The sequence below is a fragment of the Toxorhynchites rutilus genome, chromosome 1 (assembly GCF_029784135.1).
Source record: "Toxorhynchites rutilus septentrionalis strain SRP chromosome 1, ASM2978413v1, whole genome shotgun sequence".
Taxonomy (NCBI): Eukaryota; Metazoa; Arthropoda; class Insecta; order Diptera; family Culicidae; genus Toxorhynchites; species Toxorhynchites rutilus.
In genome coordinates, this window is record NC_073744.1 from 3,976,578 (window position 1) to 3,992,740 (window position 16,163).

Sequence of the window (16,163 nt, forward strand, 5' to 3'; positions counted from 1 at the left end):
CTGTTAACCTCGTATTGATCATCCCGTAAAGCTTTTGTTAAACCCCACCGTGTTAAATCCAGTGAATTCACGAATCTCTCTGGCGTACCACAAGGAAGCATTCTAGGCCCTCTGATTTTTATGTTATTCGTTAACGATCATACTGAGGTTATGTTCAGAGAAAATACTATATGCGGATGATTTGAAAATTTTCCAAGTAATAAAATCAAATATCGAATGTTGCATACTGCAATCTGACATCGAACGATTAACGGTCTGGTGCCAGGAAAATGGAATGAACGCAAACGCTTAAAAATGCAAGGCCATCACATTTACGCTCCCCAATTGTACATGGATACATGTTGCTTCTCTCGCCATTGGAAAGAGTCAGTCGAATTAGAGATCAAGGAGTTCTCCTTGACAACAAGCTGGGCTTCCATGAGCACGTCTTGGTCACAATCTCGAGAACGAACGCGATGGTTGGATTTATGCTCTGAAGTCGTTGTACTATGTATTTGTCCGCAGCGTCTTGGAATACGCAGTTCAAGTCTGGGTCCCATATCAAGCTGTGCATAGCCAGCGCATCGAACGTGTTCAGAAACGCTTCGTAAGGTTTGCTCTACGTGCTCTACCCTGGAATGATCCCACCAACCGGGTGGTAGCGCTGTGAACAGCGCTGTGCACTCATTGGAATGCAAACCCTAGAAAGCCGACGATTGGTGTGACAAAGAATTGTTTTTTTTCGACTTATTGACGAACAAAATTGACTGCAGCTATTTACTCCTGAACGTTAGCCTACACGCGATACCTAGTCATCGTACCACTTATGGACAAAACAATTCGATCAATTTCGTTTGATTTTAATATTTGTAGATTAGTGTATAAGAATAGAATTGAGTCCCTTTAATCAGTCGTACTGTTATGCGTTAAATTACTGTTACCGATCATGGAAATCGCATCTCTGAGTATCTCAGCATGAAGTAGTTATGAACTCCGCCTGCGAATGACGGATCTCTATAGTAGCATGTCCGGAAAAGAACCTGAAACTATTGAGAACCAGAGCAGAGGGTTCAAAGCTCTAAGGAGGATGGTTGTAAAAGCTGTTATTCATGGTTATTATGGAAAGAAAGAAGTGGATAAACTCCTAATCACATCACTCACCACAGTGAATCCTGATTCTTACCTCCCCCCACTAACAACTATCCCTTCCTTGATAAACGCTAGGGAACCACGCTACAGAGGCGACCCTTCTGGCCTTCGAGCGGCGAATATCATACTAACATTCCTTCCCTTCCCATGGTGACTGTAAGGAGGTGGCCGGCGTCGTTGTGTTTGTGCAATTTCACTAATTCAGGTCAATCATAGAAAGCAGCTACGAAGTATACAGTCTACCCAAGTTCAAGCTCAAACTCAAGAACAGGCTACCAGTAGCTATTTTTGTGAAAAACTGAGGAAAACTGAGTGACAAGACTTTATGTTATCTTATCATTCAGACCTCGTGCGTTACCTTAAAATGTATACGACAAACAAACGTCTATGAATAAATGAACGAACCTGTAAGAAACGCAACATCATCGGAATCGGGCTCGGTCATGCCTATCCGCTCGCGTCGCCAGATCCTATTACCAGGGCCACCGCTTCCAACCACTGAAACTTTAACGGGGCCCCCTTGTCTGTGATTCCCAGCCAATCTGACGAACGGCCAATTGCCACGTACGCCACGAGTCCCAAAAGAAATGCGAAACTATTCAAAATCCGCGCCGCGCTGCCACTTCGATTCCGCAGTAACAATCAGTGGAACCAACCAAACCAAAATCACGGCCACCCGACCGGGGCTCACTCACAATTCTCCGATGGCATTTAACACGCACTTGTTTCCCGGTTGCCCCACTCTTTTTTTTCCGCCAGCCACCTTTCACTGAATCACTTCTTCAAACGTCGTGCGAAAAGGGTGATTCCGATTCTCGCACTTCATGAAATGTTGATAAACACACCACGCACAACACGGGCACGTTTCGCACGCACACCGTCACAACCACTTGGGACTCCTCGTTCGTTCGTTCGTTTTCCCTCTATATCCTTATGGCACATGCTCTCTCACACAACCATCGCAGCCACCGTCCTTGCCTTTTCCGCTCCTGCTCCTGCTGGCAAAACTTTTCCGACCCTTGCTGCTGTTATGCGTACTTTGTTGATTAACGTCCATTTTAGATTCGCATAAATTTATGATTTTTACGATTCCGGGTGGAACGCGAACGCCACAAATAGCACCCCGCCATTCCTTTGATTCGCACTAACATTTTCTTCGGATCACGCTCATTTTGAAGTGGACCACTTCGATCACACTAAATCTTGCATCACTAATTGCATAAAGGTATCCATCCACCGGAGAAAATATTATTCGTTCTCGCGTTATTTATCTACTTTAAAATCAATTCCATGATGCGATTCCTTCGGTTTCCTTATGCATTTTATCTTCAACAGACAAGAATTTTGTTTTGTCGGTCTCTCGGTTTGTGTGTTAACAGGGCAGAAGGAAAAATTTACTGTCTTGACCAGAGAGAGAAAAAATACAGGCCTGAGAACTGCGATGTAGAGATGTGGTAAAGGTATCTTTAAACTTCAATTCCTGATGCTGCGAAAACGCACTGCACTGTTTGTCCGCGACGGTGCTCTAATACTTAGAATATCCGCCAGTATCCGTCGATGGTTCTTCGGGGACAAGAACACAACAAAATAATGGTGATGAACAGTGAACTCGAGAACGGGACGGAGTTTTCGGGAAAAGTGGATCTAAAATTTTGCGGTGATTTCCCAACAAGCGCACACGCTCACTGCAGCCATCCTTCTGACTGCTGAGTTCCTCCTGCTGGACGGTGAGAGAATACAAGAGTGTCAGTGTCAGCGTTTTTTGACAGCTGCTCGTTGCGCATGATCCAGTGCCATCATCGGTTCGGCGGTTTGGCTTCTTCGGTGGGGCTCTGTGTGTTGTTGCTCTGATGGATTTGTTGGCTGTGTGGTCGAAGTAAAACCCCCGCAGGTGATTATGAGGGGATGTGAAATGGTGAATGTTTTGAAGGGGGTTGAGATGGATTCCACTCTCTGTTTGTTTGCTGTACCGATGCCGGAGGGAGCGCTTGGGAATGCGTGGGGTAATACAAATGGTGTGAAGCCGTTTCGAATGATTTAGTGGGAATGTATTTAACGAGATGATGTCCTTTCGGTAGCCGGGTAAAAGTCACTGGCTTCGTGTTTTCGCAAATTTTGAAGGGTAACATTCAGTGTTAGCCACCCAGAAATGGAATGGAAGTATGGAATTTAATGTGGGGCAACATAATGACTGAATACGTAATTTGAATAATTCTTCGAATATTTCAGTGCATACTTACCATAGCTTCTGAACCTACTTTGGTACGATCATATCGTCAGAATGAAGTGCATCAGAAGAGTAAATGATCTTGGTTTGCCCAATTTGGGGTGCTTTTACGCAACTAGTAAATGCAAATCGATTTTTCTTCATGAAAATCACACATAATCGATACGAGTTTGGGTTTGTTGAAAAGCCCCAAGTCTCTAGTTGCTAATACTACCATAAGATGTTGAAATTATTCAAATTTTTATGTTTTTTAACGATTTGCCTTAAAGAAGAATTATGATCATGGTTTGACCACCTCTGATCATGGTTTGCCCAAAAAAATTATCATGGTTTGTCCGGTTTTATAAATCTCCTTTTTTGAATGAAAACATTCGAATTCACAATTAGATGTTGCATTTATCATTGCTTGAGTTTACTGTCATCATATTGATTCATTCATAATTTAGGCTTTCTTCAGAATATTGCCTTTTCTTGGGCATTTTAGAAGTGTTCACCTCAACACGATCAACACAGAAAAACCATACTTCTGCTATGCGCGAAGCACACCATAAACAAACATAAACAAACTGCAGCGCGCCAAGCGGTTGCCATAGAAATCATGTGGACAAAACAACATTATTGAATTGGACAACTCATGATCAGAATTGAGTTCATCAAAATGCGTTAATTTAATGGTTTAGCTATGTAAATCCGATACAAATGGTGAGCAAGCATGATGTTTACAATATTTATAAGTGTTGTAATCCAGAAAAGGTCTGAATACGTGCCAAATAATCATCTGGTGATCGATTAAAAGTTAGCTCGAATGAGGGGCGCATTGACACAAATAGAAGGTGTATTTTATAATCCTTTAAAACATGTGATTTCGTAAAAATATACTATCAAACTACTATAAATCATGTAAAAGGCAATTTCATTTATATGTTTCGAAACATTCGAAGGCCTTATTTGACACAGGAGCGCTGAATTAGAGCATTCAAAAAAGTGGGCAAACCATGATCATATTTTCGACTGGACAAACCAAGATCATTTACCCTATACATATTTTTCACAACAGGGATGAAAATTCACATCACCAATGGTCTATTCAAATTCCGACACTTCGGGAGGGGGCGTACTTCTTCTCCCGATGTTTTACTCTCGTCGGGTAAAAAGGACTTCCCAACGATTCCATATATATACAGAGCATAACCGCAATCAAGCGTTGCCACACTACAAAAAATAACTTCATCGAGTTTCAACGAATGATCCTTATCCAGTTTTTGACGTAGGATTACGTCTTTCGGGAACATATTGGGGTACAAATTGAAAATCGAAAATCGAACACATCTTGAAAATTGTCCAATTTCAAACGCCTATTGCTCAGTCATTTCATGACGGATTGATGAAATTTTTGCGTCAATCGATTTCGGTACTCCATAACCAATTTTTATTTTGAATAAAATAATATATGTTATGAAACTAACTATCGAACAATTGACGTTAGGATCAACCCCTATCCTAACGGAAGTACCCACATCTGATTGGTCGAAATTGACGACGCATGCGGCGGTTCCCTAACAGAGACATCAAAACCGAGCTACCTGGGGGAAATTGGCATTGCAAATACATAAAAGTAAGGGGAGCTTTCGTTCCCGCCGAAATGTGTTTTCTAACAGAGACATCAAAACCAAGGTGCCCGGGGGAAATCGGCATAGCACATATATGCAAGTTGGGGCCATTTTTTATATTGAAAGTAAGGTGAGTAAGGAGAAAGTACGATTAGTTCTAGCAAATAAATTTTAAATTTTATTTTATTTGATTTGGTTTGATTTGATTTTTATTCATGTAATAATAAAATAAACATATCATTACAAATTATCATAACAAGTTCCTGAATTTTGAATTTGAATTTATTTCGAGCAAATCCTTTATTGCATGCGATCAAGTTCCCCGAGTAGACCCTTTTTGAAGCTAGAAAAAGTTATAGACGATTTAAGAGCAGGTGATAAGCGATTCCAATATATAACACCTCTCACTAACATTGATTGCCCATAGTAAACAGATGAATGTTGTGGTATTCAAAAACTCATGGTTCTCGTGTTTCTCATAAACTGAAGTTGTTCAAATAGGTACTGTGGCACGCAACTTTTAACAATTTCGAAAACGTTTATGCATGTTCGATACCAATAAAATTGAAACTACATCCTAATAAAGTACTATGTAAGTGTGAAACACCAGAATATCTCGATAAATTGTAGACATATCTTACACATGAATTCAAAGCAACTCTTAGTCTGTTGAGTGCGGCAGAATGAGGAATATGATATAATGAGTGAGGAAGAATCAACGACTTGAATAACTTTATTTTCGTGGATGCCTAGTCACTAAATTCAAACGTTTTAAGGCGCCGTAGATCTTACCACATTGAGAATTGATGAAAACATCTTATGACAAATTAGATGTAAATATAACATACAGGTAAACTTCGATATAACGTACATTTCACTTTCAGAAGTGTACGTTGTATCGAATTGTACGTTATATCGAAGCATAATAGAGTACTCACAAACGTAGTCTATAATACATTATTGTGTTGCTGTTTTCGTAAAGTTAATGAATAACTTCAATCAGAAGACGAAGCCAGCCTTTCTCATAATGTTTCCCTTCGTACTGTTGATTAAAGCTTGATTCATTTAGCCAGCTGTATTTCGAGATTGATTGAAGGTACAACACTTGTTTTAGCATCACAATACAGATAATTCATTGTTTTATCAGGAAAAAAAAATAATGAATTTTTTTTTTCCTTTACACTTTGAAAATGTGTACGTTATATCGAGTGACGTTATATCGAGGATACGTTATATCGAAGTTTCCCTGTATATCGGCATATTCAAGAACTTGTCCATCAAAAATTATTGGAGGTGGTGTAGGTGTAGTTTTCCAAACAAAACGGCCCTTTTCAAGGTCACCATATCATTATCAAAGAGTTTAATTCTTCAAACATATCCAAAATGTACATATAGTCTAACGGAATCCTACGTCAACTATGCGGTCGTGTCTCAGACACAACCCTCCTGTGACTTTTTATTTTATGAATCGAGGTTCTGTTTGATGAAATTCACCTCTTTGTCACGAGTGTACGGATTAACGCGTTTTCCAAGTACTCTTGCTTGTTTTTGACTGGGGTGTAAGTTCAATCTTTCGGAAACGAGAACGTGACACTTGTAGTGCACGGTTTCGAACGTTAAACCTTTCACTACGGCAATGTGCTCCGTCGGAGTGCTACCGCTGAATGGAGCACTGCGCCGAAAAGTATGCATATCACATCGGTGTGATCAATATGCAGTATCACCCTGATGTCGTCTGTAGACGACGGTCGTACGCACAGGTCATCGCGCGGATGTCGTCTATAGACGACGCTCGTAGTGAAAGGATTAATAACTCTTCGGCGACTTGACTCTGCTGGAGCAGAGTCCGGATAACGTTTGTCAAGCCATGCTTTGGTTTGCACTTTTTTTTCCATCAAAAAGCAATGCCTTATCAATACACGAAATTCGGATTTTTCCATTTTTTTATAATAACAAAAGTTGCTTCACTCTCAACGCTGCAACACACGAACCAATCGACCGATTGCTGTCAAATTTTGACACGTATCTATTGAAAGATGTTGCTTCATGTAGATTTTTGCAAGAGGCGCCATCTAGACGTCAACCTTATGAACTTTTCAGCCCAGGGTTATATAAAACAAAAATTCTGCTCGTATCTATAACTCATCATTACACGCTCGATATTGAAAACACTCAACACCATTTTGAACACCAATCGTCGAAATCTTCTTCATAGTGCAGTGAATGTTCAATTACAACGCACCACTTTCCAAATGACTACAACTAACTTAGGGAACCAGGATTGTGTTGTGCAGGTGCAAAGTCAAACTACGTTCAACAACCAGAACGCATGCGCTCTTTGTTTTACGGCCACACATCAGAATTAGGACATTTCTTGACGAATATTCTCCTTCGTTTTGAAGGACACTACTTTTAACCTATCTGTACATTGTGCCAGTCGTTTTTATATTTAAATTTTATATTCTCATATATTTTTTTAGTAAAACTGAAGCACACATATAAAAAACTAGATAATATTTCAAAAAAACTTCAAAATTATTTGCTAGAGATTGCGCCCCAACGAAGGACACATTTGCGCAATCGACTAGGTGTTCCGTGATGCAATCCATAAGCATCAGTCTCTACTCTACTTTCGCATGGAATGGCCATGAACAATCTCTCGTATTATTCTCACGAAAACAAAATGAATCATGTATCAAATATCTTCATTTACTTTAACACAGCCACCCAAACCACCAAGACCACCAGAACGTTCGAAAGAGTCATAACAATTCCGTACTTATACTAATCCACCCATACACTAACAAGAAAAACTCGGCAGTCTTTAAAAATATTCATTCATTCATTCATTGGGAATTAATTCAGATGCAATTTCAAATAACTGATTACTGAGACAGTGGTAGTCCTACGTCTACCTTGCGGTTATATTACAGATATAATCCACTCGTTTCAACTTTCTCGTTAGATAAGAAGTTATCCAGCAAACTTATCAGCAAAAATAAACTTGAAAACGTTGAAAGTATCTACTCGAGCTGAAACCTTTTTTGAACTACCCAAAACAAAACTTGTAAGCGCGTCGGTTGATTTTTGAAATAAAAAGTTGATGGGTCTGGGCCTAGAGGCACGGACGCACTCTTGACATAGAACTGTGATTGTGTGTAGGAATTGAATGTTGCATTTTCTACACAACCAAAAAACATGCTCGATATAATCACATCCTGGACCACAATTCCATAAATTGTTAGTAGCAAGACCTACACGTTAAACGTGAATTGATTGGACAACAACCTGAACATCAATCTAATAAAATTTCTATCGACGTTCAACCTTTTGAGCCAGGTTCTCGTCAAATCTTTGGAGAGTATAGAATGAAATCATCCAATATCATCTTCAAGATCATTCCTAAATCATCCCTTCATTGATTCTGACAACTGATAAATGCCTATTACCGGCAAATCGAGAATAATTCATAATATGCAACTAATCACATTATGGGCTAACGCCCAATTGTAGGCAAAAAGATAGCTCGTTGCGTTGTGGGGGAAAACGAGGCTAGTAAAATCGAAAAAAAACATACCCATTTGAATTGTCGAACTCGACTTTTTTTTACTATATTCACTGTTCATGTCTTGAGCCAGAAAAATTCTGGATAAATTTCCTATCCAATGGTATATAACACAACATATGTCACGATAATGATTTTGTGTAATATGCGTTTGAAAACTCTTAAAAATCGTTACATTTTTCGTAGTTACCCCCCTATATAGAAATCAAAGACATAGTCCTATGTCAAAGAACGATAACCATCTCGAAAACGAATGGGGACTCAGAGTGAAGTTCTGGCTTCTTGCACAACTGCAACAACTTGTCGCACAACTTTTCAAAAAAAAAACCAATTGCATCGAAACATTTGGAACTGAAAAACCAGCCCCGTCCAAGGCGTCCATGTTTATGATACCAACATCTCGAGACAGAGCAGCAGAGATGTATGGGGTTTGAACCAGGGTTACCATATCTACAGAATAATCTGTTTTTATACAGATTTTTTAGACTTTTTGAAACCGGAAATCTGTAGATACAGATTACAGATTTTTCAGGCTTTCATACAATTTTACAGATTTTTCAAAATAACTGTTCAATATTATTTATGGCTTGATCTCAATAATATTTTCCCAACTCACCAATTTTATTCATATTCAGCATTCGAATCAGTCTGGATGAGAATAATTTTGGCATTCATGTGTAGCGTGTAATACTGCTCTCTCATGTTCAATCTAAGGCGAAAAGATGCTAAGCTAGCCGATGTCTGCGTCATCGACTAGCTTTACAATAAATAAAAAAACACTGTTTATCTTTTTCCTACTTAAGCACAGTGAATGCGTTTTTTTACGTGGATACCATCTGTGTGCCGAGTGCCCAGACCACTTGATCGCTAAACTGACGATGCCCATGTTGCCAGAACTAGGCATGCCACACATCTTCTCTCTTCTCCGAAAAAAGAATTGAATAAAAAAAAGGACGAAAAAACAAATTCATGTGGATTTTGTTTCAGTGTATTTTCCTTCACAGAAAACATTCGAACCACTTTTGGGTTGTATTAGCTAATTGATGACGTTTAACTATCAAAATATCGAGTCCAGTTCTGTTCTCTATACGGTCGTCCCGAGCCAGTACTTATTCTGCACGGTCGTCCCGATCCACAAATAATCTTTCTCTCATTTTGAAACAGCACGGAAGCAGTCCCGATCCGCACTCTTATCATACGTTCGTCCCGATCCGCAAATATTTTTACTTCCATTTTAACGCAGCACGATCGTCCCGATCCGCGCTCTTATCATTATCTTTTTTATACGGTCGTCCTGAGCCGTACTTGTTTTGCGTGGTCATCCCGATCCACAAATATTTTTACTTCCATTTTTACACCGCACGGTCGTCCCAATCCGCATTTCTTTCCATTTTCTTTTGTACCCATACGATCATCCCGAGCCATACACGTTTATGCGGTCGTGTCACTTAGTGTCACTTAGTGTCAGTTCCCACGCAGAGCCCCTGAAAATATTCCGGTTCAAGGCGGTTTCCGACTATCCCGTTCAATTCTCGCTCCTGGCAGGATCGCCAAACCATTTGTCTCAAAGTGTCCGCGGAATAATCGGAGACCGCCCGTTACACGGTTTATATTTACGCGGTTTTTTTTTTGACGTAGAACTTTCATTAAGGGTGCCAAATCAGAAAATAGGTCACGTTTTTATGAAAAAAAGTTAACGTTAATAACTATTTTTGCCGCGAACGGTTTTTGGTGAACCAAACGCCAAACGAAACGAATTCCCTAAGATTTGTTTGATATGCTATTCATTACAATCCCATAGTCTGTATATGGTTTAAATTGATGAAAATCGGAAGCATTCTCATTTCCTCATACATTTGTTCTGTCCATTTGTGTGCTTTCCCGAACAGAGCTGTCAATAACGAGCAACGAAGGGGAAATCGTAAGATGTAAAGTCTCCGTGAACAAAAGAAAAGAAGAAGTCCGAAATGGAGTATTTACCTAGAGTATAAACAGTGGATCTTGCTGAGGAAAACTTTCATTCTTCGTGGGCAAATCGACTGAACAACATCGTTGCTGGGCGAGCTGGACGGCGAGGAATCGAATGTCTTTCTCAAGGCAATGGGGGTGGAGGAGTAATATGATGGATAAAGTAAAATTTTCCAAGGGCCTTTTTGAAGGTTAGAGACGAATGAACTGAAGAAGTTTAAGGTCTCAAGCAAGGAATGAAGGCAAACTTTCAGTATCGTATTCAAAGCAATGACAATCGCTTGTTCTTCTTTGTTTTGTGTCATCACATATCTTCGTTTCGGTTTGAGCTGTGTACGCGACCAAATTACTCACTCGCTGATGTCTCTAGCATTGCAATCATTGCATGAAACTGACGTCATTGCATTAGGGTTCTGAGCTACACTATTGTGTGGGGAATCATCAAGCTAGGCTATCGTCGGCTCACCAAGAAAATAAATGTTCTAGAATTTTGTCAGTGATTTGATTTCACATCACGATAGGAAAACTCTCTCCACAAAGGATGATAGCTAAGCTAATGTAGAATGGCAATATTAACAGATAGGGCTTCTGTTGAGCAGAGCGCAGAATGGAGATAAGTGTGTGTATATTTAGTTGCTTCAACCCATCGATATATGGATATTTGTGTGCGTACGTGCGTGCTTCATAACCCGTACGTAAAAATAGTACATCTTCGCTACGCTGAAACCCCATTTGTATCTGCTCCCGTGTACATTGGCCCTGTAACGATGCAACAATCGCCTATTTATTATGCTATGATTGCCGATTGATTTGTGTTGCAAATTATGCAGTCGTAATGATAAATATAAACAAGGAGGGAAGATAGCGGGAGGGAAATATTAACGCTAGGGTATTAGTAATGAATCTCTGCTGAGGCAAATGTTCAGCCTTTTTCCAAGCAGTTAACATTGTTTGTTTTCTGTCATAAATGCAACGCTATGGTGAAGCAGGTGTTACGGTTGTGCACCAAAAAATTATTTGGGGGGCAAAACTAGGATTGCATTTGCGCTAATCTTAATCATAATGAAGTAGTGCTACTCTTTTCAAGGTTGTTGAGATTAACAGATAGAGTTTATTTCGTTTATTTAGTCACCAAGAAAGTAAATGTCGTTCTGGAATTTTGTATGTGATTTGGCTTCGCTTGCCAGAAGCAAAACTTTCTCCACTAAGGATGACAGTTGCGCTTATCTCGAGCAAAGTATTGTTCTGCGAGCACAAGAATGAATCATTAAATGATTCTACAATTAAAAAAAAACATTTCAGAGCAACCAAACTGATAGAATGGTTATTTCAAAATTTTCGTTGCATTATAAAATAATATCCGCAGTTATAAATAAGCGACTTGAACTAAACCACAGCGTAGTTTTACGTCAACAATGCGGTCGTGTCTTGAACACAACCTCCTATAATTTTTTGAGCGAATTTCGGAATATACGCGGTTTTCTTCCATGCGGCACGTATCCCGCGCGTAAAAAGCGACTCAAATGTATATCGATAATTCCCGGATGCTATTGATAGCAAACATACACTGAAAAATGTCACATCCTGTGATCACTCAACTATCGGTGAAATCAAATCATCCTTTGCTACGTATGAAGCGCTATTAAGCGGGCCGGATATTCACTGTTTGCGATTTTAATTGATAAAAGCCCCCTCGAGTAATGCAATTTCCCATAGCTCACGTTCGCTCACGTTCGCTAAAGTACACAACAAGCCAAAGGAAGCGCAATTTCCCGTTTTAATATTCCCTCTGTCTCTCACACACTCGCACACACATACTCGAGCACATTGTGATATTAAATTATAAACCCAAAAAATAGCTCGACATCTCTGTGTGAGGGAAAAACGAGCCGCCAAAAAAACGACGAGAGTAGCGGTTCGATTTGCTTGCTTAGGGAGGAAAACAATTCCGTTCCCTCGTTAATGCTAGCGGCGGTGTTTCCATGGTCACAGCCGCCTGCCACCGAAGCCGATGCCGACGCTCTGGTAACCCCGCTTGCTTTGGTTGCATGGGGAAAATATTGGGATGGTTAGTGAAAGGGGGTGCCAAAACAACTGATAAAAGACCGCTCACTGAGTGGAAATATTTTCCGGATTTGTTTTTTTCTTCCTTCTATCCACGCACTTACCATATTTGTTAATTCCGTTGCGTTTACTTTCCGACGCCTTCTCCATTCCTCCGAGGGGCTCCAGCTCCATACTTTCGGCCATGGCCACTTTGTAGTCATTCCGACGCTTCATCTTAGGTGGATTTTTGTAAGTTTCTTACTTGCTTAAAAAAACTTTTGGCCCACTTGTTGTTCGTTAATTTCTGTCGCTTATTTTCTACACACTTTCGGTGACACTGGTAGCGTAATGTGATAAAATTTGTGGTTTTGTATATATAAACTGTCGTCGATATGATGATTCTGAAAACACACAGCAAACGAATCGGTAACAGATCTGGAGGGCGATTTTTCACAGAACATACTCACATTTGTGTATAATATTGGTTTAAGCTGAGATATAGTTTTTGATATGATGATTACTTCGAAAGATGCACAATGATAAGCAGCTATGTCAAAGACTGAAATATAGTGTTCATTTTCTGCTCAAAGATAGATCCTAAGCTACACACAAAATAGAGCTAGCTTCCATTTCAAAAGCGGGTAGGGATAATAGATACCACAGAGGGGAGCTCAAGTTACTTCTGTTGTTCTACGGTTGATTTTCGAAAATGGACCGATTAAAAATGTTAAAGGCACATCGATTCCCTAGAGATGGGTACATAATACACTTTCCAAAAGGAGCACTCTGGTCCACACACAAAAAAGGTTGTTGATTTTCCACTACACCCATACACGCGCACTGATCTGAATATTAACGTGTTTTTTGTTGCCTTAAAAAATAACCACCCGCGGTTTCGTTCAAAATTTTACATTTAACTTTCACGTCAAAATATCCCAACGGCACCATTTTCTCTAGGCTCGTTCTCGTCTAATAGCGATACACATCGACAAGCGCGCTCAGAAGATGAATGGAGGCTGGACAGCGAATTCCAGATTCTGCTATGTGTGCTATTAATATACGCATTTGCAGCGAGATGAAAAATTGTGCGAAAATACTGATAAGTTAAAAGGTCCTTGCAGAAGAGAGCTAGTAAATGGGGGGTTCACTTCACGACACTCGATCACTGATACGATTGACAGGTTTTTCCAATCTCAATTAGATTTTTCAGCATTGTCTCATGAGCACACAGACTCGGGAAATTTTCTTGCTAACTTGCCGCTTGCTTCGTCCGCCAGGAAAACACAACATGTGAAGCTCTGCTCGACGGAGTCTGTATGAGCCTGTTGTTGGGACGATTGTTCGGTTGGATGGTGGTATTGATTTATTTCGAAGGATATCAACAAACGAGGCGCAAGCGCATGGATGATCCTCCGGCAAGGCTTGTCGCCACCGGTTAGGTTGATTGAATATGTCTGTGATAAAGGCTATGTTTAAATGTTCATGAAAAAACTAGCAACACTGTCGCACGGTTTACCAATAAAGTAGGCACTGGGGAAGCATACATTTTAAGCGACCCATAATCAGTGTCGAAAATACTGTTCTGAATCATATTTCGGACGCTTAAGGCATATTATGCAGAAAACAGATCTAAACTTTATGCACAGGTATTATTTGGTTAGTATTTTTAATAAATTAGTTCAATATGCTTTTAAACTTTCTACTTTGGTACCCATTTGATTGGAAACATAAAAAAATCATCCAATAGAATGCTTTTCAAATGAAGCGAATAAGAAACAAACTTCGGACACTAAATCAAATTTCGGACAGATTGAATTCAAATTTCGGACACTTTATTTCGTAATTTTTTGGAGGAAAATTACATTACACTTGATTATATTGTATAGTCAACTGCGAAACATTTACCAAGCAATCACAGTAAACTGTTAACGATGATGAGAACTGATGAAACACGGGAGAAATTTAAATATTTATGAACGGGTAAATTCTACGTGCTCACGCTAAGAAAACGTCAAGCACAAACTATAATGAGTAGTGTTGTAAGATTTGTGCCGATTATATTATAATTCAAATATAGATCTCATGTGAAATGATAGTGAAACCAAGGGATTACTCAAAAGAAGCAATTGTGATATTAATTTGATAGTTATATCATCAGTGCATTAAGCATTTCAAGATATTAGAACAAAGTGTCCGAAATATGATTCAGAACGGTATTCTCGTTCACGACATTCAAATGCGGCTAATTGCAGCCTATCTTGAATTGATAACCTTCTGCTCAAACGAGAATCCAATGAAAACGAGTGGAATGAAAATGAACGCCAGCATTCATTCTCGTCTTGTAATTTGGACCGTCAGAATTGAATATTATTGCGTGTTAGTGAGAACCAAACAATAAAAAAATTTTTTTACTTGGTGTTATTTACCTACTAGAAGTACGTTGTTCTGACACTAATTAAAACTATTTTCTATGACTTTTCAGATACTTTCACCAAAACTTACCATCATAATATAAAATTACATTTAGACACAATTTTTGTGATATTTTTTCACTAATAGCAAGCAGAAGTGATTTTCATTTACATAGAGCACTAATTTGATTTGGGAAAAATAATTGTCATTCATAATTTTTATTTTAAAAGTGTGTTCATTTTTCGTCTGCAAACCCATATTGTCATGCCTACTCCTCCATTTCGTAATACGAAGCTCAATGCCGCCAATACGGATTGAGAGTGAAATTGACTAGAGTGTTAGAGAGAGTTTTTTGGGTTCTGAACATATAAAACAAATAATATTCTTAATATCCATTATTCTTTTTTGTTTGTTTGCTTATAAATCTTTTAAGGAATACAAAAATTATATGAAGGAAAGCAAAACATTAAAATTAAAAAAGTAACAAGCGTGTGAAAAGGGACGAATAAAAAAACAGTGCCATGGCGTACACAATTTCAGCCAGTCAACAACAATTTCAACAACCAGAAGTCCGAAATCAAATGATCCAATTGATTCCTAATCAGTAAAGACGCTGCTATGGTATGAACCTCGGACAATCCAAAATATTGGGTTGGGGAAAAAGAAATGTCGTATATTGTCAATATATGGCAACACTTAAACATATCTTGTGTTGTACTTATCGCATCGGGTCATATTATACGGCTATTTAAAGAAGACTGTGCTACAAGTGTCGTTTTGACAGTGTTGTGATTGTCCTTTTCAGTCTCAAGTTACAGCGCGTCAAAGATAGAGTCCACCAAGCAAGAAATTCGCCATATTTTACGTTTTTCCTACCTGCGAGTTAAAACTGCAACGAAGGCGGCCGAAAAAATTCGTGTAGTTTTTGGACCCGATACTCTAACGATTCGCACAGCAGTGCGTTGGTTTGATCGATTTCGTTCTGGTGTAGTAGCTGTCGAAGATACACCCCGTACTGGTAGGCCAATCGTCGTGGAAACCGATAAAATCGTTTATGTGAGCACTCGCTCGATTGGCCAGAAACTGGGTATGGACCATAAAATCGTTTGGAACCATTTGCAGAAGATTGGTCTTTTAGACCGAATCAACGCCTGCGATGCACTGCTGAAACGGAACGAACTCGACCCATTTTTGAAGAAGATGGTGA

At 39.3% G+C, this 16,163-nt stretch overlaps 1 protein-coding gene across 2 annotated transcripts in view; it reads right to left on the reverse strand.

Annotated features, from left to right (window-relative positions):
• The window catches only part of LOC129776320 (endoplasmic reticulum aminopeptidase 2), a 30,143-nt gene extending 16,250 nt beyond the window's left edge, over positions 1 to 13,893 (reverse strand). The window contains exons 1-2 of one of the 2 annotated variants that reach the window (XM_055781901.1): positions 13,012 to 13,893; positions 12,667 to 12,945 (exon numbers count right to left, since the gene is read on the reverse strand). In XM_055781901.1, coding sequence (XP_055637876.1) covers positions 12,667 to 12,778 — 112 coding nt within the window. In that variant the 5' untranslated portion in view covers positions 12,779 to 12,945; positions 13,012 to 13,893. Of the gene's footprint in view, positions 1 to 1,533; positions 2,846 to 12,666; positions 12,946 to 13,011 lie in introns of those variants that run through there. The other variant, XM_055781908.1, reaches the window with a different exon arrangement.
• Between the last annotated feature and the right edge of the window lie 2,270 nt (positions 13,894 to 16,163).